This window comes from Triturus cristatus, chromosome 6, assembly GCF_964204655.1.
Source record: "Triturus cristatus chromosome 6, aTriCri1.1, whole genome shotgun sequence".
Classification (NCBI taxonomy): Eukaryota; Metazoa; Chordata; class Amphibia; order Caudata; family Salamandridae; genus Triturus; species Triturus cristatus.
In genome coordinates this window covers 910,944,920-910,970,875 of record NC_140589.1, presented here as the reverse complement: position 1 = coordinate 910,970,875, position 25,956 = coordinate 910,944,920, and the positions used below count along the sequence as shown (strand labels likewise).

The following is a 25,956-nucleotide window of genomic DNA, read 5'->3' as shown; positions in this document are numbered from 1 at the left end:
TGCCCACTTCAACGTCAGGTCCCACTGCAGAGGCCTCATTTGCCAACGGCATTTGTCACTAGAAGGATTAAGGAGGCCATGAGACCCAACAGCCTCAGAGTCTCACTGAAACCAGGGATAGTGGCTGAAACATCATTATCATATCCTGGACGCGACGTTCAGCAGGATTGGCAGAAAACTGCACTTTTCCAGAGTGATCCCGATGAAGAGAGGGAGTCAGGTGTCACTTTGGCACACTGATAGTGAACACTCAAATGCATGAGGTTCGCTGTAGTCCGAAGGTTGGAGATGACTGCCTGGGGCAATCCAGCCTTAAACAGCTAGTCATCGGGGTAGGAGAAGACTGGAATACCTGACCTCCGTAAATGTGCTGCAACCATCGCCATCACCTTGGAGAACCCGAGAGGTGCTGGTGAGGCCAAAGGGGAGCCTGGCAAACTGAAAGTGCTCTTGGCCCACCGTGAACCGCATGTTGCGCCATTGGGCGGGCAGGACAGGGATGTGGAAGTATGCAACCTACAAGTCCAACACTACCATTCAGCCTCCAGAGCAGACATGACCTGACCTAAATTAGCATCCTGAATGTGTTCTTTTCCAGGAAACAGTTGAGAAGGTGCAGGTCTAGGACAGGACAGAGTAGCAGGATTAGCAAACAAGACCTACTTCTGATACTGGCACCCTCTCTATGGCCCCTTTGGCCAAAAGAGCTGCTAAATCCTACCAGAGCATGGAGAGATGATCCTCCTTCAGTTGGGAGGAATGGATGGGGGAGTCTCCAGAAAGGGGGTGGAGTAGTCCCTCTGGACTATTTGTAAAACCCAGTCCAATGTTCTAGACTGACAATGAGGCAGAGGATGGCAGATCTTGCCTCCCACTGGGTGCCCGTGCTGGCATAAGGGCAAATTAAAGGGGTTTGGAGGCTTCTGCTGATGCGGGAGGTGGGGGTGGACTGAATCGACCTCTGGGTGGTGGTTCCACATGGACTGTGGGAACCGCAACCCGAAACAGCCAGCCTGTTGGCCGTGGTGGCTGGGCAGTAAGGGACATGGTTGGTAGCCCCTACTGTAGAAACGGAAGGGTTGAAAGGCGGACGGGAGTTGTTGAAGAGCCATGGATAGACCCAAGGACTTGGCCATAGTTCAACTGTCCTTAAAAGGCTCCATCACGGAGTCCGCCTTCTCACCAATGAGGCAAAATCCACCAAAGGCTACGTCCACGAGTGAAGCTTTGATACCCCCTGAGAAGCTAGTGGTTCTCAGCCAGGCGTGGCATCTCAGTGCCACTGACGAATAAATCGTTTTGCCTAGCAAGCTAGTCATGTCAAGTCAACACCTGACGGTGAACTTTGCTGCATCTCACCCATCAGCAATAGCTAGCAGTTTATGGCTTGGGCCTCCACAGAGACCATAGGCAGCACTTGCTCAACTGAATCCCACACAATGTGGGCGTATAATCCAAAAATGTGCATGGTTTTCACTGAACTCAGTGCTAGGTTTGTGTAAGAAAAAATTCTCTTAGCGAAGGTATCTATCCTTTTGGATTCATATCCGATGGAGTGCCAGGGAATGCACCAGGATTGAGCCAAGAAGTGGAGGTGATGGAGGTGCAATTGTCCTGTGCACAGGAGCCCCTGTGTAAGGCTTGGACCAGGCCCTAAAGAGGACATCTGTAAGGGCTTCATTGAATGGGAGTAAAAGTTCAGAACGGGCTACTCCCAGCTGAAGTACCTCTGTCATGACATGTGTCTTGACTGCCAATGTGAGCGACTGAATGTCCAAGACATCAGCTGCCCTCTGCACCACCACTGCGAATGAGGTACCCTCCTTTACCATGGTAGGGGGACAGACCAGGCCAGTGTCTGGGGAGGTGTCCAAAAAACTCACATGTGCCAGTTCCTTGTACCATTTGTCTTCTGTGTCATCAAGGGCATGGTGGTCACTCTCTCCAGGCCAGTCAAAGGAAAAAGACACTGGCTCTGGGTCAGAAGGTATGCTACCGGTACACGCCGGACGACACCCATCGGTTCCATGTCAAAGCTGGGTTTGACCATGGGGCCTATGCCACTGTGAGGTGTCAGCGGCACTGGGAGCGATGGCAGTAGAGCCGGCGGAGCAAGGTTGTGGGTGGCGCAGCTCCAGATCCAACAATAAATCTAAGGAGCCCGACTGGCGCCAAGGGTGGGCCTACTGGCAAAGAACCAGAAAGGTGTCATCCCGTACCTGTGGAGATCTAAAGCGCTCATAAGCTGTTAAGCTACCAAATTATGAGGTGCATAGCCTCCTAAAATTCCTCGACTGGAGAAGGGGTCGATCAGGTCAGGAAAATTAGGGGAGGTGCATAGCAAACCCTGGCACAGACTCCACCACTAAGCGAGGCCTTTACTGCAGACGCTCCCATGCCAGGTGCGAAGTTTTGTACCAGCACGAGGAAGTCGAAGACTGCTTCTACTTCCTCCACTTGTGGGACATACCTGACGACTTGGATTGTGTGGACGAGCATTGGGAGTGGCTCCGTGAGGGGTCCTGGGACCTTCTGCATAACCAGGATCAACTGCGTCGCCTCAGCTTCTTCGGATTCATGGCACAACAATCCTTGCAGGTCTTGAGAGTCGTGGTCCTGCTCCAAGCACCACAGGCAAACCAAATGAGGGTCTTTAACAGGCATCTGTCTGTGACAAGTGCCACAAGGTTCAAATCCTGTTGGCTTTTTAAAGGGACGATCGACACCCACCAGGAGATGAACATCCCAAAAAAGCTAAAACAATAAGTTGAGGAAATAATTACTGGGGGTAGCTGTCTCCGAATCTACAGGGACTGGCATGTAAAGAAAAACTGAAGTCAGCATGCTGGAGTGGTGTCTACATAGACCCCATGTACGTCATTTCGGAATAACACCAAATACTAGCATGCAGGGAACCTGCTCAAAAACTTGGAGATCCAGTCTGATGCCAGGGGAATATTCGAAGGTGAGGAACCTGCACCTAGAGGTCTCTATTAGATATTATACAGCTGCATAAAAGGTTGTCATGCTTGTGTCATCAATTCACATTCTTTGCCAGATGGAATTAATTACAGGATTTGTATTTCTGAAATGCTGTGCTCTTTATGAAAGCGGTTGGCAGTTTTTCATCAACTCGTTCCTGCCCATAAGTGTTAAGGCAGTGAACTCACACGCCCCACAGACCGTAAGTAAATAAGACTGCAGGGCTCGGGTACAGTGTATGTCCAAGTTACACACTAATTGCCAAAAAGCAATGCATTGCCATAACATTGACATACAGTCTTCTGTACAAATAGAAAACAAACACATCAATAACATTTAAAGCAGAGTCATGCACCTGACAGACTCCCATAGGTGTCTCCAGGACTCCAAATAGTACAGAAGACAATGGCATAGTCATGTGCAGCTTAAAACCTAGATCAATCAATTCATTCCGAAGAAGCAAGGAACTAGCTAAGTAGCATAGCGGTTGAAAATCTACCTCTGCCATTTGGGTGAAAGCCTGCGCATTTGGCCCTTTGGGTAGATGTGAGGGGCCTCCAAGGAAAGGTGGATGTGGTAAGAACCTTTAACAAACTCTTTAATCTTAAGCTTCCCTTAACAGCCAAAAGGATGAAGCCTGCACCACACACTAGACCCTTCAATAAAGTTGATAATGCTCAGTGACTTTCAGTGCACTTAGATTTTGGATCTACATAGAACTTTATTTGGCTGATCAGCCTTCATCTCACATTACGTAGTCCAAAACAACACTGATAAAGAGTCAATTTACGCATTCCCTGATGTATACCATTAATGATCTCACATCAGACCAAGGTCTAGCTCATCTACAAGGCTATGGAAATTCCTCATGTCACTGACAACTGGGAGATTAGAGTACAGGTGTTTTTAATAATGCAACTGCTGCTCAATTCTGATCCTTGGCTGGTAAGCTAAGTGTGACAGTAAATTTGTTGGATAATGAAAGGACTAGCTGACATGGATGACAATTAGTACCCAACATGCCAAAATAACTCATAGTGTCACTAACCTTTGTTGGTCCGGTGGCAATTACTAAGAAGATAATTAACAAGTATGTTTGCTGGTGTTTTGAGGTGTATTAACTTGGTAATGGATAGTTCTGGTAGAGAGAAGCAAGTGATCCTTTTTAGTCAGTCAGTACTGCGATCGGTCATGACATGTAAGGTATCTTTTGTGAATCATTCACAGGGCTCCGTTACTGATGTATTACACTCTGATAAAGATAATTTCTAGGCCACTGAACTAAATTAAGGAGCGCGCAGGTAAAGCAAAGTAATTCACAAATCATACCTAGTATCTCCTTTTCATGTGTACATAATCCTCATTAAGAAAGAACAGTGACTTTAACAATATTCATTAACCACAATATTTACAGTGTGGGACTGTTTATTCGGGCTATGTCTGAGACAGAGATTAACAATAGGTATTCAAGCAAGTCTTTGTTCTGGTGAGGGTTTTCCCCTCACAAAAAACCAGGGGCTCCTGAAACAATAGAAAGGCTAGTTTCAATCAAATTCATAAGGCATATGGGCTCAGGTTTCTGTGTATTTTTGTGATGTGACATGATACATTTGTGAGACTGATTACTTGGAATCTTTCTTGGCCTGAATAACTGGGATTTCCTGTTGAGTGATGCACATTCATCATACCCATATCCCCAGGTAATACTTACCAGACAAAGTATCAGTCTGTCAAGAGTCACAATGTTATACTTCCACACCATATCATTCAGAATCTCAATGCATTTATTTAGCTGCTGCCCTCCTGCTGATGTAGAAAACTCGTACACCAAGAAGTCAGCAAAAGTCCTGACATGAGCTACAAGAGCTCTGGCTCCAATTCTTTCAAGAACCCTGAAAAACAGAAACAAGTGGATTTCAGCAGTGTTTGAATAAATACAATAGTTACACAGAAACTGAAGAACTTGTAATGAAGTATTACTGACCACGACAATTACATTTTTTAACAAACTTATTCATACAATAGCACAGCAAACACTATCCATTATCATCTTGCCAGACGAGTAAAATAAGCTATCATGGAGGGGGGATTACATTTCGATGCATTTACATGTAATTCTCTCTGATATCAATCCACATCATGAGCGAACATTTCAGGGCTTAAACAATCGACAAATTGCAACCAGGCTCAAGGTTTAATAACTTGTTAAACCCATGACTTCTCCAACTGACCTGGTCATTTTAACTTGTTATAATGATAGTATACATAATTTTAAGAATGTAATGCAGAACTGGAAAGATATAATCGGCTATCCTTATGGCAATACCAGGCCTGTGTATCCTTTCGTTAAATATAATTAAGAAGAATTATATTATTTTTCCTCTGAGCATCTGTTCATTGCATGTAAATCTGTAGAGTAATCTTGTGTTGGGCTCGGACTTTTGCAACTTGTTTTTCTTTAAAGTCTTTAGAGTAAAACGATCTTGGTGATTTCTACCTTGGCTGTCTAGACTCCATTGTTAGACTGGTTTTCACACAGCAGGTGAGAGAGTAGGTATGGAGTAGTGAGCAGGATAGAACAGTGGCCATGCATGTAGAATACAGAATTCTGATGGTTGAAGATATCTGTAGCAAACACTGGTTTCCGTGGAAAAGGGCAAGAGCATGTGAATCTACAGCACTGCATGCAACAAACAGATGCTCACAGGGTAAGAGAATCCATTTGTAGCATGTGTGGCTGTAAATACAAATATTCAGCATTGACTGTAAAGCAGTACCCCCCTAAGTGGTGGCTTGCCTGTCGATGGTGCAGAGGTCTGAAACAGAGTTCTAAAGATAGTGTGACCCACTCTAACTTTCTGCTTTGTAAGGACATCCACACAATAATGATTTGTGAATGTGTGTGGGATGGATCAAGTGGCAGCTTTGCAGATGTCAGCTAGGATATGTTTCAAATAATAAAACATAGTGGCATCCTGCACGTGGATGAAGTGCGGCCTCAGGTGGGTAGGTAGGGTCATTTTGGCTTTGAGGTAACAGGTCTGGATGCATTTAACAATCCATTTGGCAATACCTGCCTTCAATATGGATGGCCTTTATGAGGATGAGCAAAAGGCAACACAAAGCTATTGTGTTTTACAGAAAAATGTGGTCCTGTTTATATAATACACAAGAGTATGCTTGACATCAAGTGTGTGAAGTGCTCTTTCAGCTACTGACTCAGGTAGTGGAAAATAGAACGACAGCTCAATTACTTGGTTAAAGTGGAATGGGGGAGACAACCTTAGGCAGGAACTGAGGGTTAGTCCTAAGAACTACCCTCTCATTATGGACCTGGAAGAAAGGTTTTAGTAGTGCAAGAGCCTGTAGCTCACTAATATGCCGAAGGGATGTTATGGCTACCAGAAAAATGACTTTCCAGGAGAACAAGTTCAAGAATGCAGTGAGGGCTCCCATGTGTCTAGTGATGACAATATTGAGATGCCAGACTGGGCCAGGTGGAACCCTAGGTGGGGTGGTACATTTAAGACCCTCCAAAAAGGCATTAACAACAGTGACTTTGAAGAGTGAGGAGTGCTCCCTATTCTGTATGTATGCAGCAACAGCAGCTATGTGCAATTAACTAGAGGTATAGTCTAAGCCTGACTTTTGCAGATGTAGAAGGAAGCAAATGATGTCTTGTACTGTAGATGTGAGAGGGTTTATGTGTTTCTCATACTGTAGCAGACAAACCATTTCTACTCAACAACATAACAGGAACGTGTGGTAGGTCTAAGGGCTTCCTGGGGTTTGTGTATTCACTCTTGAGATAAGTTAAGATAACCAAATCTGGGACCTCAGGAGACATATTGCTACATTCAGTTGTCTAGGTCCCGGGTAACTGACCCAGTCTTCATTTTGTGTTAGATGGCCTGCCTGTTGGGGAGCCCCTCGTGTGGAGCGATGGACATCTCTGAACCATGGTTGTCTGGGCCATATGGGAGCCACCAGGATTAGAGTATGAAAGGGTTGCCACAGTTTCCTCACCACGTACAGAAGAGGAAGAGGATAAAAGGCATATGCAAAGATCCCTGGTGATTTCCTCCACAGAGCATTGCCGATGGACTGGGGATGTGGAGACCTGGAGGCAAAGTTTGGGCATTTTGAGTTTTTGCATGTGGCAAAGAGGTCTATGCCTGGGGTGCCCCACAGATGAAAGTAAGTAAGTAGGACTCATGGAGTTGTTGCTGCATCATACTGAGTTAGTCTGCAAACTCGTTGTCCACTGCCAGTAGATACTCTGCCAAGAAGTGAACTTGGTGGACTGTCCATTGCCAAATTTGTTGCTCTTGTGTTGACACCTTAGGATGGTGAGTGCCACCCTGCTTTTATAGGTAAAACACGGTGGTGTTTTCTATCCAGAACAGAACCCCTCACCTTGAATGTCGAGGGTTTTGAGGGCTAGATGAATGGCTAAAAGATCCAGATGGTTGATGACCCCATTAATGAGATGACCACAGACCAAGGCCTGCCATGTCATTTAGATGGGCCCCCTATACAGGGAGTGATGTGTCCATAGATATGGTCACCTGGGGACCCAAGTCTGTATGGGGCCTGCCCCACAACTCATTGTTGCTATTCCACCACCTTGGAGCCTTGTGTGAGGGACTATGGCTACGCATGAGGTCATATTACTGGTAGAGGGGCATTACTGTTCCAACTGTGAAAGGACAGAGTGGCTAAAAAGAGGCAGAAGCTGCTGGAATGCCACCAACCTTTGGGCACTCTGGCAAGCTTTGCTCAAACAGCATTTAGGACTGATACCAGGCAGTGTTGGACCTGAAGTGGCTCGAGGTAGGACTTAGTGGCACTGACTGTAAACCCCACAGGGGCGGTGCGTCCATTAGGGCGCTTGGGCGTTGCCCCACTAATTAATTTCAGGCATGAGTCTAGTTGAGCAACAAGCGTGCGTGCTGTTGCCGTCTGTCACTCTGTCTCACTACATTTATTTGCAAATTGCAATCCCAGGCCCCCGGAGGCAGTCGGCTCAGAAGGGGGCGGGGCAGCAGGAGTTCAGTGCAAGTGCATCCACGATTGGTATCAGGTGGTCGGCGCATGTTCTGTTTAGGGCTTCAAAGTTTTGATACAAGCCCGAACATGCGCAGTAAGCTGCTCATTAGAAGAGCGAGGGTTCTTCCATGCCGCTCTTCTAATGAGCAGCCTAGAGTGCGCATGTTCGGGCTCGTAGCAAAAATTGTTATGCCCTAAACACAACATGCGCACTACTACTCAAGCCAATCCTGACGCAGCGTCTGGATTGGCTGAGACGTAGGCGGTGGGGTAAGTTCGTGCCTGCGTCCTCTGAACAGTACATTCACTGTATGCCTCCGGAGTCCGGACCGTGTTCACCTGTCTTTGCTCAGCAAAACTGGTGAGACAATGACATCTGTATTTGCAATGCGTCCCAGGGCGGTCAGGTAAGAAGTTTTGTTTTCATTTTAACACCCCCTCTCTTCCCCCCGCAAGTGTTGCGACCCGCGACTCCGCAAGTAGACATCATAGCATCTCAGGCGGCAGGGCGAGGCTAGGTAAATAAAGAGCGAGGGAATAGGATAGCTGGGCTGGGAGGTTTACTGTATGCACACTAAATTCAGCAGTCTTCACTTCAGGCTTGGTTTCTCCCCCAGCCTCTGCTGCCGAGGCCTGCACATGGCTCAGCCGCCTTTGTGTTCCTTGACATGGGGAAGGTGCTCAAACTTCGGGCACCTGCTGTTGGACTGGAAATGCGAGCCCGCGTGGGGGAGGGCACGAGCTGCGACCCTGCTTCGCCTGTTTCTTTAGTCTTCCCTCTGGGTGAACCAAATTTGAATTTCGGATTCATGCATCCCTTGTGAGTATCACGGTCTTTTTTGTGGCGTGCACCTGTGAATGACCGCAACAAATGTTCACATCTCCAGGGTGAAACTGCAATAAATATGCGTCTTTGTAATGAAACGCTTTATAAAACTGCAGCATCTGAAGCTAAATGCAAGTTATTATAGGAGAGGAATAAAAAAAAAAAGGTAAAAATTAGCGATCCTGAAACAGCCTACAAAACACGACAATACAGTAGATGAGCCCTGTTAACCCACTGATCTAGCTTACAGTATCCCGAAGCAAGCGCGTCATTTGATGTGGATTGTTTTTGTTCTAATGTATTAAACACCTTGGGCCGCTGCTTGCCTGCTAACAATGAGCAGCACGCCCAGGAAAGGACCTCTTCTCAGCGCCTTGAGGCGCTGCTTGAAGGAGACTGGGCGCGAGTTCAATGCAGATCAAAGTGACAAAGTCGCTCGCTCGTCACATCAGAATTCCATGAGTCTGCCTCTTTAAATGATTTCCCTTGTTCACCGGGTCTGTCCCCAAGAGACTGCGGGGGCGGTTCACAAGCGAGAGGTTTTCACACAATCTGATCCAGATCACAAAGGAAGGATCAGTGTGTTTTTGTGTGGGGCGTTTCAAGAGTGTGCAAATTTCGTCATGGAAATAGATCACTCGGTAGCCACAAGTGACCCCACTGATTCCGATTTTCAATGACTTCAAGTTCTCCACACAGTACACCCTACCCCACCCATCCACACCCCAGATTTTATTCTCCAAGCACAAAAACGAACGAGACCCGAAAACAAGACTCCAACAAGGCCGCTGTGAAGGTGCCGAGCAGCTGTGAAGGGGTGTGGGCAGCTTTAGGGCTCTTTTCTGAACAAGAGTCTTACCGCTCCTCATGGGACGAGATGAAAACCATAGCAGAATATTCTTACCTCTACGTTTCGTCCCAAAACCTCTACCTTTCATTCCTGTCATGTCAACCACTACTCCCCCTTTCCTTCCTCGCCTCTCTGCCTCTCACCCCCACATCTGCCTTTTCTCGTTCTCTCACTCACCACAACCCTTTTCCTTTCTCTCCCCCCTCTCTATCCTCACACTCACAACTCCTTCTGTCTCCTCACTGCCTCACTCACCACTCCGCCTTTCCTTTCTGTCCTCTTTCTGACACTCACACTCCACTTCTCTCCATTCCTCTTTCCCACCAAGTTTCCTCCTTCCATCCTCTTTCCCTTCTATGCTTGTCACCAACTCCTTCCCCTACCTTCGGTTATTCTACCACTTCCCTCCTTATTTCTCTCCCTCTCACTCCTCTGCTCGACCACCTCCCCCTTCCCCTCTTCTCTCACTCACCACTCCCTCTACCCAGCTTCACCTTTCCTTTCTCGACCCTCTCTCCTTTCACCCAACACTCCCTCTACCTTTCTCTCTGTCCACCCAGCTCCATTCCTTTCTCTGCACACTCTCTCCTTTCTCCCACATCCCTCTACCTTTCTAAGTCTCTGTCCACCCCGCTCCCCTTTTCTGGATCTACATTCTCTCTCCTCTCACCCACCACTCTCTACTAGAGTGATGCCATCTATATTCTATGTGCGAGAAAGAAGCACCCATTCAAGGGAACGCGCGGGCATCTTGAAAGTAAAATAGGCTTGTTTAAGTGGAAAAACATGATGTGCATGTGGCTGGAATTAAAGGTGTGTGCTTTTTTTAAAGCTACCTACACCATTATCATATGAAATCTCTTTATTTATTTCATAACTACACTTTTACAATTGCTTTATCAACTCTCTTGCTTCCTTAAATTTGCTTAAATGCACCATTTGTCTGCTCTTTTTTTCCCCGAATCTCCACGAACCCCACCATATGGTGGCTGGACTTGCTCGCTACACTCCCTCGCCTTCGGGCACTCATACAAAACTTTTACGCCCTACCACTTTCAAATGTCACCAGCCGCCACTGAAACCCCAAGCCGTGTAGTAGAGAAATTACAGCACTAGGTAGTCTTGTCTGTCTGCACTCTTGATCAGCCAGTAATCTAGGTATGGGAAGACATGAGCCCATCCCCTTCTGAGGAGGGTGGCTACTACTGCTAGACATTTATTGAAAGACCTTGGGGCCATGGTGACTTTGAAGGGCAACACTTTGAAGTGGTAGTGCTGATCACTTACCATGAAGCACAGGTTGCCCTGATTAGCTGGATGGATTGAGATGTGGAAATAGATGTTCTTAAGGCCTAGTGTGGCCATGAAGTAATCTTGCTGCAGCAGGGGGATGACATCCTGTGGGGTGACCATATGGGAATGATCCGACAGGATGAATTGGTTGAGAGGCCTGAGATCGAGTGAGCTGTTTTTTTGGGGGATGAGAAAGTCCAGAGTAGACACATTTGCCATGGTGCTGAGGAGGCACTGGCTATGGCCCCTTTTAGAAGGAGCTCCAGAACTGCCTTTTGAAATAGGGCCAGGTGTTCGAGGCTGACTGTGTGTGTGTGGAGTGGTATGTATGGTGGGGTTGAAATGAGCTTGAGGCACTAGCCATTCTCGACTATGGATAGAACACACCAGTCGGAGTTGATCTTCCAGAGAAGAAGAAATCCCTGGAGTCACGGGGGATGCGGGGCAAGTAATTTCTTGGAGGTGGATGCTTCCTTGGAGGAAGCACCTCTGCTGTGACATTTGGAGCTGTTCCTCTGAAGGAGCGTTGCCTGTAACCTCTATCACCCTGCTTTGGTAACTCTGTTGCCGTCGTAGATAGGACTGGGTGGGCTCTGGGGAAGTGGCATTGGAACCACCCCTTGTTCTACTATTTCCTCCCCTTTGCGGTATTGGTTAAGGTCAGGTTGGAGTACAGCCTACATCTCTTCCCATTGAGCCCACTCATAACGAAACAGGAGCCCTACCTAATTAGTGCTGTGCCAGTGTGTGGTGGTCCAACCACTACCCTCTTGCCAGCAGTGTTGATACACCTGCTTTCCTTGTCAGGAGGGTGGGCATTGCCTGCGGCCTGGGCTGCCGCTCTTTTGCGGGAGGTGGAAACAACCAGGGTGTCACGTGGGATATGACCTCTGAGTTAGAGTGGATCTGAGGGTGCCAGCTTAAACTTCTTTACAATTTTGGGTGTTACCTGGTCTCAGATTCATGGGCCTTGCTGTAGTGTCGGCCAGAGACAGAGGGTGAAAGCACACCTGAGAGAGGCCATGACTTATGCACAGGGTTCGACAACTGATAGGGTGGTGCTTTGCTTTAAAGTGCAGCCGCTTATGTGTTTTAGAAGAGGTTTTGGTGTCGACTGTACTAGCGTGTTTTGACTTAGTCTTCAGATGGGATGTTTTCGGTTGCCTCTTCCTCCTCTTGAACCAATTCTTCCTCAGTCTCTGAGGAATCAGAAACTATGATCTTGAACCTGGGTTGGTGGGCCAGAAGATCAGGTGACTCACGGGATTCTTCTTCTTGGATGCTGAGCCGGTCTGGATTGCCAAAGATGTCCGTTGTCTCTGACGATGAACGATACACTTTGTTGTGGACCCACCAACTGTCTCTCTGCTGCCAAAAGGTCTTTTTTCTCCTGAAGGCAGAGGAAGATTTGCAGCAGGTCTCATTGTGCTCTGGAGAGAGTTACAGGTTACAGATGGTGCGGAGGTCGGCCCAAGGGTACGTTGGGTGGCACTGGGGCATTTGTTGAAAGGCGCCCATTCCATGACCTTCTGCGTGTCCTCATTCTCCAACATCATTAAGGAGGATGTGTTGCCCCAAAAGGCAGGGAAGGCCTTGTTATTTAAAGACGAAACCTGGGACGGGTCGAGTTGTGGAGTTCACAACACTGGTGCACACAAAATTGGAACGAAAGCCTATGACTTTTAGGCACTAGACTGTTCCAGGGTAGCAAAAACAATCAGCTAAAACTTATCCAGAGGTGGAGGGAGTTAGAAAATAACATTCCGTATGACATAGTAACAATCAATAACATTGCTACACACTTAGTACTTTATTTTGTTTATTTAAAACAAGGAAAGTACTTTATTTGGCAGATAAAAACAGTTCAGTTAAACGTAACATCTTAAAAAAAAACGAAAAACAGAAGATGCTAGATAAATGACTCCAAACAGGTTCACAGCTCCTTTTGTGAGGTACAAGGCATTTGTTAACACTGGTGCTATGGCAGCTATTATCCTAAAGGGCTTAGTTCAGGTCTACTGGGGAATCTCTGAAGGAACTCGGGTCTATCAATCTTAGCAGAGGCAAATTGAGGGAACAAAAATAAGAGGCAAGGGATACAAATTTGGGGACTCTGGATGCAAGTATGCTTTCTGGACACTCATCTGATTGACTAAAAAAGATTAAGTAACAATAGTGGGTCAGCTCACAATAGTGCTCCAAGGGAACTATTTTTAAGGGTCTATTCGTTGGGATCTACCAGCCAAAGGCAAGATTTCCAAGTGGTACTCACTTCAGTCACACATCCAGAACCACAATGGTCCCAAAGTCTGGATGATGTAGTGCAGCCAGCTGGACCAGGCCCTGCACTGCGTGTCTGAATACCAACTGTCGCCTTCTGGGTCTAAAGAAAGGAGGATATAGGTACGCTGAAATACAGGATGGGTTGTGGTTGATGAAGGCACACTCATCTTGTGATGGATAAGTTACATGAGCAGATACACCTCTTGTTTCCTCCTTGGCAGATGGGGTGCGACAAACTTGTGCCTCTATTGCATCTGTAGCCCAGTGAGTAGTCTTCAAGGAGATACTTACAATCAGTGAGGTCATATGCAGCTCTTCCTTGCAACCAGGTAACTACTCAAACAGGTAGATTTTCTTTCTTTTTGAGGTCACTGCAGTTACTGCAGAAACACACTGCATGTTTTCCCATGCTTCTCCAGACTTACTACCATTTTTGAAAAAGAAATGGCATTCACGCAGAGTTTTCACTCCACACAGTGCCTTCTGTTCTTGCAATGATGTTTAGGTTGTTTCAGTATGTAGATTAAAAAATGAATGAGGGGTCCAATATTTATTCTCCACCTTTGGTTGTCAAGGCAGATTCCATAGCAAAGAGGGTTTACAAAATGTGAAAGTTTTTTTACTGGTCCTCCTTATGATGGACAAACATCCTGTCACTATTGCTGGATAAATCTTTCACACTTCTGGGTCTAGGGTCTCTTCTCAGCCCGATTCAGACTTTTCAATGTGTTTTCTATAACGGAGATGGCAGCAATACAGGAAATGGGTGATGGGTGAGTTTCACCAGGCAGGATTGAAAGCTAAAAGCCATGAAGGGCACATATCTGAAAGAGGTATGTAAGGGCAGGGGGGCTGAAACCCCATGACACAACAAAAACTGTTAGCTGCCACCATCACCTCTCAGCCCACTAGGAAAAGTTGTTTGGCGCAAGGGACTAGTATTAGTTCAGGGTCAACTCAAGGGGGGGGGGGGCGGGATGATAAAACTAAAGCTGCCCAAGAACAGGGCTCCCTCTAGACTCCAGTCCCTCATCCGGACACAATGGATGCATAGCTGAGGATGGTTGGCTAAACAATATAGGAAGAAGGCATCTGACAAGAGTGGAACTTCTAATGGGTTGCTTACAGAGTAAGTCTATGTTTGAGGCCTCACTACTGTGACTTGTGCAGTGGAAAGCCTACCTGCACAAGGAGCTGGACTGATCATGCGAAAAGATGCTGACTTGATTCGAGGAAGACTTGCTCTAGGCTAAGTTGACACAAACATCTGTTTGGAGGTTGTTTATACTATTTTATCAGATAATCTAAAGATGAAGTGTCTATACAGTATCAGGGGCAGTGTTGTCCTCAAACATATATGAGGAAATGTGTCCTTGAACAGATTATGATTGTCAATAAATCAAATTGTAAAATAAGTTAAATATGCCTTTTTGACAAAAGATAAAGATAGGAACCATGGCGAGATTAAGATCATTTACATAAAGCAAAATATGGTCAATCTGTCAAAAGTACATTAACTTCTATACAGTGAATTAGCATATAGCTCAGTTAAATGCAGAATGAAGTGGGACTTAAGGTCAGGCTTAAGAAAGATATTGAGTCTGCTCTCTAAAAATCAGGGCAAACAACAACGTACTCGGACGCACCTCCAAAATGAGCCCTCTTTGATGCCAAATTTCACAACAAAAATCAAAAATCAGCATAAGGGGAGTAAAATGGTACATATGCTCTGCAAATCACAATACAAAATAAAATGGTTTGAATTTCAAGATGGAGTAAGGGCCTAGTCAGGCCACTTTCAGGAAACAGCTCTGTAAAGTGCAGAAAATTTGTTTTAAATGAAAATCATTCAAGCCACTAAATAGTCATTTATTATTTAGAAAACTGCTCTAACATGGTTGTCTCAGAGAACTGAAAGTGTACAATACCCTTAAGATTCTTGCAACACAGCTATGTAGGAAAGGGCAAAACAACTGAAAGCACTACTTGGGTGCAGCATCATCACTGTTGTCACAAGGCCAAGTACGCCTTCAGCATCCTGGGATCATCAAAAACCTTTAGGGTGCCTAGAAACCCCACCTGCTTACCCAGCCTGAGAAGGACTAGATCTCAGTCCAACTTCACACCAACAGCATCAGGTCTGGTTCCGTTGGCTGAATAAGTCTGTCCTGTTTTCAGGATAATTTTAAGCACATGTTTTAGATTGTGACCACATATTAACACTAGCGCCTATTATTCAGAACAAACTGGGGAAGAAAGGGAATGCAGTGGGTGCCCTCAATTCTATGGCAGGACCGGAGGCCCGATTATGCTAATTCCTTCTTCGCTTGAATAACATATTTTCTCCACAGCAGCCAAAAATAGAAACCAACAACATTTCTATCCTCAAACAAGGAAAAACGATCTGGAGAGAGTAACCACGAGCACCACCAAAGTTCGCAAGACTACAGCTCCCATCAGTCTCAGTCTCATCCCAACGTAGTCCTTCCTCAGTGTTAGCCTCCAGTAGAAGGTCTGCCACATCCGTTGTCCCTCCTCTTTCTTCGCTGCTCCGCAGCAACAGATAAGTCATTTTCCTTTTCTCGCCGGTTTTGGTGTGTTTAAAGTGTTTTGCTGGGTATTTTCGGGGCCGTTTTCCTAGCGGTTCTCAGGCTCCTTGCCGGGGTTTTCTTTCTGTGACTTTATTTCAGATTCCCCGGTGCCGCGGGAGCGCCTTCGCTCCTTTCGCGGACTCTCCACCTCTGCGGTTGATCATTACCGCCACCAGGGGGAGCTCGCGCGTCTCGTTGGTCCCGCTGCGCGTCTCCTTGATTGTCGGAGCGCGAAGCGAGACCAGCGGTCCGACGAGCCTTGTCCCCCGCGCCGCCACACCTGAACGCCCCGGTGGGGGTCTGTATTATTCCCGCATAATTACTTTACCGCCCCGGCGGGGGTCTGTACAGCGGCAGTGCCGCGCTGATTGCCTGCGGGCATACATTTGATACGCACTTCGCTCTTCAGAGCTTTTGGCGCGCTGGGTGGCGGTTGGGCCCCGTCACTAAGTGGGGGATGCGCGCGTGAGGCGGGTGCGGCCTCTATTGCGGTGTTTCACACTGCACACATCTTTACGCAGTTGCCCAGCTGCACACATACCACAGAGGGGTTCCTGCCCCCATTATTGAACCCCCTTGATACTCCAAGGGGAGGCTTGCCCTGTCTTCACGTTAAGGGTGATTGCCGCCCGGTTACTTGGGCGGTGAGCGCTTGGCGCTATTGGTGTCTGCGAAGTGGTGCTGCCTAGCTACCATGAGCCACTCGGAGTTTGTAGAAGAGGAGCAGGTTCAATACTTGCCCCTGGACGACCAGTTTTTTGAGGCTGTGGATGACTCCATTTATAGATGTGTAAATGATGTGATGGGGCCTATGGAAGAGCGCCTCTCTAACCGCATTATTGCGGAGTGCGCAAAATTGGCTTTTTCCCAGGGTTCCACTTCTACCCCTTCCCCGGGGGAGGGGCCGCCTGTACCTAAAAAGGGTCGCTCGGAGGGAGGCTCCGGGGAGCCGCGGGGGGTAGACAGAGACGCGTTTGACCATCTAAAGCGTGCGTTTCTAGCAAAGGCGCCCCTGTCGCCCCCAGCGCCATCCCCGGTCCCAACTCCTGCAGCGTCCGTGGTTCTGGATTCCCCTTCCCCGGACGCAGGTTCGCCGGCGGATTCGGACGAGGAGGAAGGGTCTTCGCGGTCCTGGCGCCCTACTGGGTCTGTCGCGGAGTTGCCGCAGGATGCCTCAGGTATGCTGAACCCGGATGACATCATTCATCCGCGGTCGGCGGCCTGGGCACCCGGTGACAAGGTGGCGAAGTTTGTAGCGAGTCGCCTCCGGAAGCCCTTAGAGAAAGAGGCTAGAGGTCGTCTAAGGGCGGAGTGCCCTAGGCCGTCATTGGACGGGAAGGTGGCCCTTACGCCGGAATTAGATTCCAAGATGGCCACTTTCCTGGCCAAGTGTATGAAGGACCCCCGCAAGTGCATAGACCGTTCCTGGCGCTCCTGTCAGGATAAGCTCCTCGACGTGATAGGGCCTTTGACAAAGATTTTGGATATGGCCGAGGAGGCCAAGGCGACAGGTTCCTCCATCTCTCCCGACGTTCTTTCGAACTGGGCGCAGCGGGCGGTGGGCTTTCTGGGCAACGCCAATTGTGCCCTTTCGACTGAACGTCGGCGTTCGTTCCTGATTAAATTGGACCCCAAGCTAGGCGACTTGGCTTCGTCCGAGGCAGGGGCGGTCGCAGAAGGTGGGCTTTTTGGCGAGCCTTTTGTGAAGGAATTGGGCAAGTTTGTGGCCACCTTCACAAGTTTGGACAAGGCCCAGTCCAATATTAAGCGGGTCTTTCAGTCTTGTTTTTCCGGCGGGGCCGGTCGTGGCAGGGGCCGCGCGACCGGCCGTGGCGGACAGCAGAACCCTGGTAGGGGACAAGGCTCCGGACGAGGTCAATATAACACCTCCGCCAACTTTACCAATTTCTACCCGACCAGAGGGCAGAAATTCCGGGGTCGTGGAGGCTACAAGAACACCACCGGAGGACCCGCAGGTGGCGGTAAGTCTAATTTCCCCTTCCCAAGTTCAAATTGGGGGCCAGCTGGCGCACTTCAGGGAGGCCTGGGGAGCCATTACGAGCGATGCTTGGGTTCTGCAGACCGTTCGAGGGTTCCACATAGAGTTTTACGATTCACCCCACCAGGCAGGCCTTCCGCAGCCTATAAGTTTTTCCCCGGACGATACAGTCTGATAGACGAGGAAGTCTCCGCGCTGCTCCGCAAAGGGGCAATCTGTCGGTCGACTTTGCATCCCCAGGGCTTCTTGAGCAATATCTTCCTTGTGGAGAAGACGGATGGGGGGCGCAGACCGGTCATCAATCTGAAGGAGTTCAATGGCTGGCTGATATATCACCATTTCAAGATGGAGGGGATCCACCTCCTTCGGGATGTGCTCCTTCAGGGAGACTGGATGGCACGCTTGGATTTAAAAGCCGCGTATCTGGTTGTTCCGATCCACCCTCCTCATCGCCGTTTTCTGCAATTTCAGTGGAGACAGCACGTGTACGAGTTTACCGTCCTTCCGTTCGGGCTGTCCTCGGCACCCTGGTGCTTCACGAAGGTGCTCCATCCGGTAGTGGAGTTTCTGGGAAGCCAAGGGGTGCGGATGATCGTATATCTGGACGACATCCTTCTCATGGCACAATGCCCGCAGCGGTTACTTTCTCATCTGCGTCAAGCGGTGTCGCTCTTGCAAAGCTTGGGCTTCATCATCAACAGAGACAAGTCGATCTTACACCCGACTCAAACTATAGTCTTCCTGGGGTTCGTGGTAGATTCGGTTCACGCTTCTTTGAGCCTTCCCCAGAGGAAGTTGGCCAAGATTCGGCACCTGTTACGACAGACTATCTCCAAGTCCCACACCTCCCTCCGTCAGATTGCCCGGGTGGTGGGTCTGCTCTCCTCATCCATCCAGGCAATCTTTCCGGGTCCCCTGCACTATCGTGCACTGCAGCGCCTGAAAGCACATCATCTTCGGAGGGGCGTGTCGTACGACCAGAGGGTGTCCCTTTCAGAGGAGGTCAAGGACGAAATGTCCTGGTGGCTTGCCCACATGAATGCCTGAAATGGCAGAGCCATTTTCGGAGCCACACTCGACATGGTGATAAGAGTCCGACGCCAGCAGGTCGGGGTGGGGCGCTCGCTGCGGCGACTTCTCTACTGGCGGCGCTTGGTCATTAGAAGAGCAGGGGCTCCATATCAATTGCCTGGAGCTTCTGGCGGGGTCGTTCGCGATCCAGTGTTGGACCAGAGACAGGGTTCGCTCCTGCGTCCTCTTGAGAATGGACAATATCTCCGCGGTTCGTTACATCAACCGCCTGGGGGGCCCTCGGTCGCAGGCTCTGGCAAACCTAGCGAAAGACTTTTGGGGGTTTTGTCTGGATCATCACATATCTGTGACGGCGGAGTACCTGCCGGGTCGGGCCAATCAGGTGGCAGACTGGCATTCCCGGCATTTACGGGATTCCAGTCAATGGAAGCTGAACGTTCAGGTTTTTCAGTGGTTAGCCACCCTTTGGGGCCCGTTCTCGGTGGATCTGTTTGCGTCCCGTCTGGACCATCAGCTTCCGAGGTTTTTCAGTTGGAGGCCGGACCCTCTGGCGCAGGCAACAGATGCTTTTCTTCAGGAGTGGAGTCAGGAACAGAGTTATGCGTTTCCTCCGTTCTCCATGATTGTGAGGTTGGCGGCGCGGGCTCGCCGGCAGAAAGCGGAGATGGTCGTGGTGACGCCATTTTGGAGATACCAAGTTTGGTTTCCAGTTCTTCTGGAACTTTCTTGGGATTTTCCAATCCCACACCCCCTGTTTCCTCATCTTCTTCTGAATCCGAACGGGGAACAACACCACCTGATCGCTCAGGGTTCTCTCCTCCTGATGGCATGGCGGCTTTCCGGCGACGCTGGTCGCTCCCAGGCCTTTCGGGATCGGCTGAGAACCTCTTGTCACAGGCCTGGGCCGCAAGCACCTCCAAACGCTATCGGTCCGCCTGGACAAAGTGGTTTCGTTGGTGTCTTCGACGGGGTTTGGATCCCGTGGTCGCGGGCATTGTTCCCATCCTGAATTTCTTGGCCGAAATGGCTTCGGACGGCATGGCATATCGAACCATTAACGCAATGCGCTCGGCTATCTCAGCGGCCCATTGTCTTGTGGAGGGTGTGCCGGTGGGTGAACACTCTTTCGTCTGTCGTCTTTTGAGGGGAATTCGTTTGTCTTTGCCCCCGGAACCTCGTTATTCCGTCTTATGGGATGTCAATGTGGTTCTTAACTTGTTCTTATCTTGGCAGTCGAATCGGTACCTCTCCTTGAAGGAGATCTCGGCGAAGCTAGCCATGCTACTGTGTCTAGTCTCTTGTCGTAGGGTCTCGGATGTGCGTGCGCTGGACATTTCGGCGCGAGTGTTCTCTCCAGATGGCGTGACTTTTACCGTTGGTCGCCGAACGAAGTCGGCTTCAAGGTCAATATCGTATTCGGCCTTTCTGGAGGTGCCCAAACTTTGTGTCGTGAACTGTTTGAAAGCTTATGAGGATAAAACCTCTGAGTTACGCCCTCCGGGCGAAAGACAACTACTCATTGCATTACGAAAACCGCACAATGAAATCTCCTCACCCACCATTGCTCGGTGGGTCATGCAAGAGGCGGGGATAGACACAAAGCAGTTTGGTGCTCATTCTGCCAGAGGAGCAATGGCGTCGAAAGCATTCTCCCTGGGGGCTCGCTTGGAGGATTTAATGCGTGCTGCAGACTGGTCTTCGGATTCGACTTTTAAACAGTTTTATTTTAAACCGGTGGTGGATTTAGCGCATTTGGTGGTAAGTAAGCTTTGAACTAGCATAATCGGAGCCTCCGGTCCTGCCATAGAATCGAAATTTGCCTAGCATAGTAACGGTAAGTTTCAATTCTATTAAGGACACGGAGGCGAGGATTATCCCTCCCTTGGCACAATCTGTGCGAACCCTCCCGTATGGCAGTAAGTAAGATGTTTTGTTACTCTTCATGATGTTGTAATATCTGCTCGTTGTTTCACAATGCTGTGGTGATGCATTATGCAGTTTCAGGTTCTTACGCCTTGTACTTTGCCTCTAGGGAATGATGGTTCCAAACAAGACCAATAAAGTGGAGGCGTTCGCCCGAAGAAAGAGGAGGGACAACGGATGTGGCAGACCTTCTACTGGAGGCTAACACTGAGGAAGGACTACGTTGGGATGAGACTGAGACTGATGGGAGCTGTAGTCTTGCGAACTTTGGTGGTGCTCGTGGTTACTCTCTCCAGATCGTTTTTCCTTGTTTGAGGATAGAAATGTTGTTGGTTTCTATTTTTGGCTGCTGTGGAGAAAATATGTTATTAAAGCGAAGAAGGAATTAGCATAATCCTCGCCTCCGTGTCCTTAATAGAAATGAAACTTACCGTTACTGTGCTAGGCAAATTTCGATTCCTTGGGAATCCCAGCACTTGACAATCTAGACCGCAACTGAATGATCCAAATGAGCACTTAAGAATAGCTTTAGGTACCTTAGGTCTCAATTCTGTCTTAGTCCACTTCTACGTCTGTCCTATTCTGCAATGTCACAGCCAGTAAAGTCATTAGCTGGAGGTTTGATTTCAGTGACTTTGGATTTCATCACTGAATCTTTGGAAGCACCAGTGTTTTCAGTGGGGAGGGGTCCTTGATGTTTGGCTGGTGGGTTTTTCAGCACAAGGAAACTGCAGTGAGACAGCTATTAAGTTTTCTTAACTACCAGGAAATTCATCAGCTGAAGCTTTAAACTACAGAGTTGAAACAGAACCGTATTAGTGCTTAGAGACCTCACATCGGCACATTTCACAAACCTGAATACCTTGCGGGAAACAAGTACTCCTAAAACACTAGAGACGCAAGTGTTTCCCAAGTTGCTAAAGCTGACCGAAAGCATCCAACAGTATAACAATGGCTACCGGACCAATGCTAAAGAATATATAGCTCCTATGGCATTGCAGATTTATAAACAGGTTTGTGGTAGTATCTCATTCCCAGAAGCTACATATTCCAATTTTCTGTGTATAAACTATTTGTAATAAAAGTCTTTCTTCTAAAAAGATAAAGTACTGACCAGACATTGCCATTACTCATTTCTATTTACTGTTTAGACTATACCTGAGCTTCTATTCCCCCCCCCCCCCTCCCACCATCTCATCCAGTAACATCTTGGCTGCTTGACCTAACCACCTTGAGTGATTTAAGTGCTTATGGATAGTAATGCGGTTAGGCAATTGGTGTCCTTTTCTGCATGCCTTGCCTTTCTTTACTCCAGTAAATCCAACAAAGAGCTGATAGTCAACAGTGTGCTCCCTGGCACTATCCATATAAAAGCAGAGAGCCCTTTTTGGATCCAGCCATCATAGTATCTCTTTCTTCTTAGAGGGGTGAGGCAGAGCAAAGACCGTCGGGAGGATATTATAATCCTCAAACACCAAATTTAACAGGCTATTCCCTCAAATCCCAAGGAAAGGCATTACAGTTGCCTGAAGAATGGATTAAACTCCATGGTCTCTGAAGAACACCTCATAGCAGAGTCTGACACACAGCTATCCCAATAGTTTATGTAACAAAATGCCAAGGATAAATTGACAGAAGCCATTTCCTAGCAGAAAATCTGCTGTTAATGAAGAACCTGAAACACAAGAAACTAATGACCAAAAGTAGTGCCGGTGAGCAAAGCTTGCAGATTTGAACAGGCCAGTACAGAAAGATCTGGTAAACTGAGCAAGCCTGGGTCAGACACAAATAAACACCAGGAATGTTAGTGGGAGAAATTTCAAGGAAGACAAGAGATTTGTTTGGCTACAAAGATGAACACAATTTCCAAAGTATGCTAAATAAAAAACCCCAGAGCTGCCCTAAAAATGCAATTAGGAATACTTAATAACCTGCATAACTATCAGAGACATAGTTGCATACCTGGGGCACTAATCAGAATTGTTTGGCGATACATGTAAACCTTTAAGTTGTGCCAACAAAGGGCTATTTTTTATTTGGTTCCCTGCTGTCTTTGTGTTCCTTGCAACATAATTGATAAAGAGGATTCACTTGGTAAGATGAGCTGTGTCATGAGGGTCTATTTAAAGGAAATTCCAGAGGTAAACTATTTCTCAACGTATACGAGCTCACGACAAAGTATGCTTTCTGTCGCCACAGTTGATGTAGCCTGAAACACCCACAATTGACCCATGATTTGTAATGCAGACAAAAGGGAAAACATGAGATGACACACATCCCTGTGTTCCCAAAAGAAGCCGGTGCATCATTACGCTCCAGTCACAAGCTGCACTGCCATACAGACTTAAGTTGCTCAGGTAACAAACCAAAATTCAAATTTTCTTCTTTTTAAGCCAAGTTTATTCTATGTTTTTCTGCACTTTTTTGCACAACAGAGGCAGATTAATTCCAAACTACAAATGTTACAGACATGCCCATCCAGGCTTTATCCTTCAGCACGATGGAATTCGCACAACAGCCTGGTTCACCAGGACAACTGATTTGCCCTCTCTGCTTCTCGTGCCAGCCTGTCTACCTCAACAATGGGGCAGCCCCCCCCCCCCCCCCCCCCCCCCTCCGGTGTTAAATATTTGGCCTTCATAGACAGCTTCACCTCTGAAGCTTGCCTTTTGGGGCAGACACCCAAGTGGCTTCACGCAAGAGGGAGGTGACACCTCCCTGGCCTGCAATCCCTCATTGTACTCCTTCCTGAGAGTTGTTGGCACATCTCTTCAAGGGAGAAGAAAGGTCTCGTGGAGCATGCTCAATTTGCACATTGGGAAGGCACAGGAGTGTTAAAAGCAACAAAGTGGAAGCTTTGTTAAAGTTGCACACTGCAACAAGTTACATTAATTTCAACTTGAAATACAAGTTGGGCCTAATGTAACAAATTCTTTAATACCTGGACCCGCGGGTTGGCTGGCGGCAACATGGAGAAATATTGCACCCGCTATTACATGACTTTGGAACTTGGCCCATGAATCAACATTAAAATAAGGTATAAAAATGCAGGGTAGGGATACCTTGACCCACTATTCCTTGTAGGGCAAGAGGATGGGGGTGTGGGAAGGGGTCAGATCCCAGAGGGACACTTCTTGCGGACAAAAGAAAATGTTGGGGTCTTCATGATCCACCCGGATTCCAGAGGGCTTCCTGTAAGATCAGAACTTAGTTTTTTATTATAAAGAAAAAGGTTAAAGTAGAGTCGGAGTCTGTTGGGGGCTGCATAGTTAGGCATGATAATAACATTTTACTTTTGTAGGAAACTGGCTCTATATATATTACACCAAAATGAGGTATAGTGTGTATAGAGTCCAAGTAACCCCAGAGGTAGGCAGAGGTTAACGTTAGATAGAACCTTACTCTCTATTTGTGGTAGAGTGGTCGAGCAGTAAGGCAGTATCAGAGGACAGTGTGAAGCATTTGATGTACACACTCAGTCAGCAAATGTATTCACACACTCAAGAACTGAAAGGCTGTCCTCCTCAATGAGGCTGTCCTCCATGTCCTCACCAGGACCTGCACACACTGTGTGGCCTCTAGGTCCCCAGAGGTTAACTCTTAAGTAAGTGTACAGGGTCCCTTCCTTCCCTAGGAAGTGATGGAGGTGGGTACCTATCTCCATCCTCCTCACCTCCTTCCTCTTCTGGTTGGTCATCACCATTTTCAGATGGGTGGACCTTTGCATACTCAGCCAACAGCTCCTGGAGCCTTTGTTTGGTTGGATCTGGGCCCATTGCTAGGTTTTAAATATTACATAAGGACCTTACTTCCTGGAAAGACAAGTGAAGGTAAGGGGTGAGGTAAAGCTCCTCAACCATGTCCTGTATGCCATTATCGTTATCTTCACTAAAAGCTGGGGTCTTATTTTCAGATATTCTAAGTTGGCAGGGTATGCTCAGACGTGAGTCCCTTGCTCACTTTGCCACTGGATTCAAGCAAGCCTGGCTGAAGACGGCTGAAATGCCAGAAACCGGTCCTAGGAAGCTTGTTTCCGGTCCAGGGAAGACATGGCTTGGCAGTTCGGGCTGGACTGTTCCCATGAGGCACAGGGTCAGACTGATTTGCATATGGCCATGTCTGAACTGGGGTGGCAGAGTGGGCTAAAGAACGGTGATGGATCAAACCCAGATCTGTTGACTGGGTGTGAGTGTTTGACTGATTCTGATGCTCCGTCCATCACCACCCCCTTTTGTACCGCTTTGTAAGCCATAAGTTGGCAGGGTATGCTCAGACGCGAGTCCCTTGCTCACTTTGCCACTGGATTCAAGCAAGCCTGGCTGAAGATGGCTGAAATGCCAGAAACCGGTCCTAGGAAGCTTGTTTCCGGTCCAGGGAAGACATGGCTTGGCAGTTCGGGCTGGACTGTTCCCATGAGGCACAGGGTCAGACTGATTTGCATATGGTCATGTCTGAACTGGGGTGGCAGAGTGGGCTAAAGAACGGTGATGGATCAAACCCAGATCTGTTGACTGGGTGTGAGTGTTTGATTGATTCTGATGCTCCGTCCATCACCACCCCCTTTTGTACCGCTTTGTTCGCCGTAAGTTGGCAGGGTATGCTCAGACGTGAGTCCCTTGCTCACTTTGCCACTGGATTCAAGCAAGCCTGGCTGAAGACGGCTGAAATGCCAGAAACCGGTCCTAGGAAGCTTGTTTCCGGTCCTGGGAAGACATGGCTTGGCAGTTCGGGCTGGACTGTTCCCATGAGGCACAGGGTCAGACTGATTTGCATATGGCCATGTCTGAACTGGGGTGGCAGAGTGGGCTAAAGAACGGTGATGGATCAAACCCAAATCTGTTGACCGGGTGTGAGTGTTTGATTGATTCTGATGCTCCGTCCATCACCACCCCCTTTTGTACCACTAGTGGGCATGCAGAACTATTTGTGCCACCCACACAAGTAGCTTTAAAGAGAGAACTCAGGTCTGCCATTGAAGGGCCTGCCCGCAGTTTGTTAAACTGCCATGTTGTTCTGTCAAGTGCACTCACTTGCCAGACCTTACCCTTCCCTTTCTATGCACATCAGACACCCCTATGGTAGGTCTGGGGTACTCCTGGACAGAGTGTAGTGCATGTGAAACGTAGGA

At 48.0% G+C, this 25,956-nt stretch overlaps 2 protein-coding genes across 5 annotated transcripts in view; one reads left to right on the top strand and one right to left on the bottom strand.

Moving 5' to 3' along the window:
- MED23 (mediator complex subunit 23) overlaps nt 1–25,956 on the bottom strand; it is a 467,463-nt gene that overhangs the window by 125,112 nt on the left and 316,395 nt on the right. For all 3 annotated transcript variants that reach the window (XM_085611580.1, XM_085611579.1, XM_085611581.1), the window contains one exon: nt 4,694–4,874. In XM_085611580.1, coding sequence (XP_085467706.1) covers nt 4,694–4,874 — 181 coding nt within the window. The remainder of the gene's footprint in view (nt 1–4,693; nt 4,875–25,956) is intronic.
- Nucleotides 15,851–21,222, top strand: LOC146820786 (uncharacterized). 2 transcript variants are annotated; one of them, XR_014963051.1, is made up of 2 exons: nt 15,851–16,172; nt 20,938–21,222. XR_014963051.1 is itself a non-coding variant. In XM_085611578.1 (2 exons), the coding sequence occupies exons 1-2, from the start codon at nt 16,569–16,571 to the stop codon at nt 20,964–20,966; spliced, it is 1,317 nt and encodes a 438-aa protein (XP_085467704.1). In that variant the 5' UTR covers nt 15,851–16,568; the 3' UTR covers nt 20,967–21,222. The 2 variants fall into 2 exon arrangements, 1 of the variants encoding a protein (XP_085467704.1); XM_085611578.1 differs by having other exon boundaries at nt 15,851–17,856.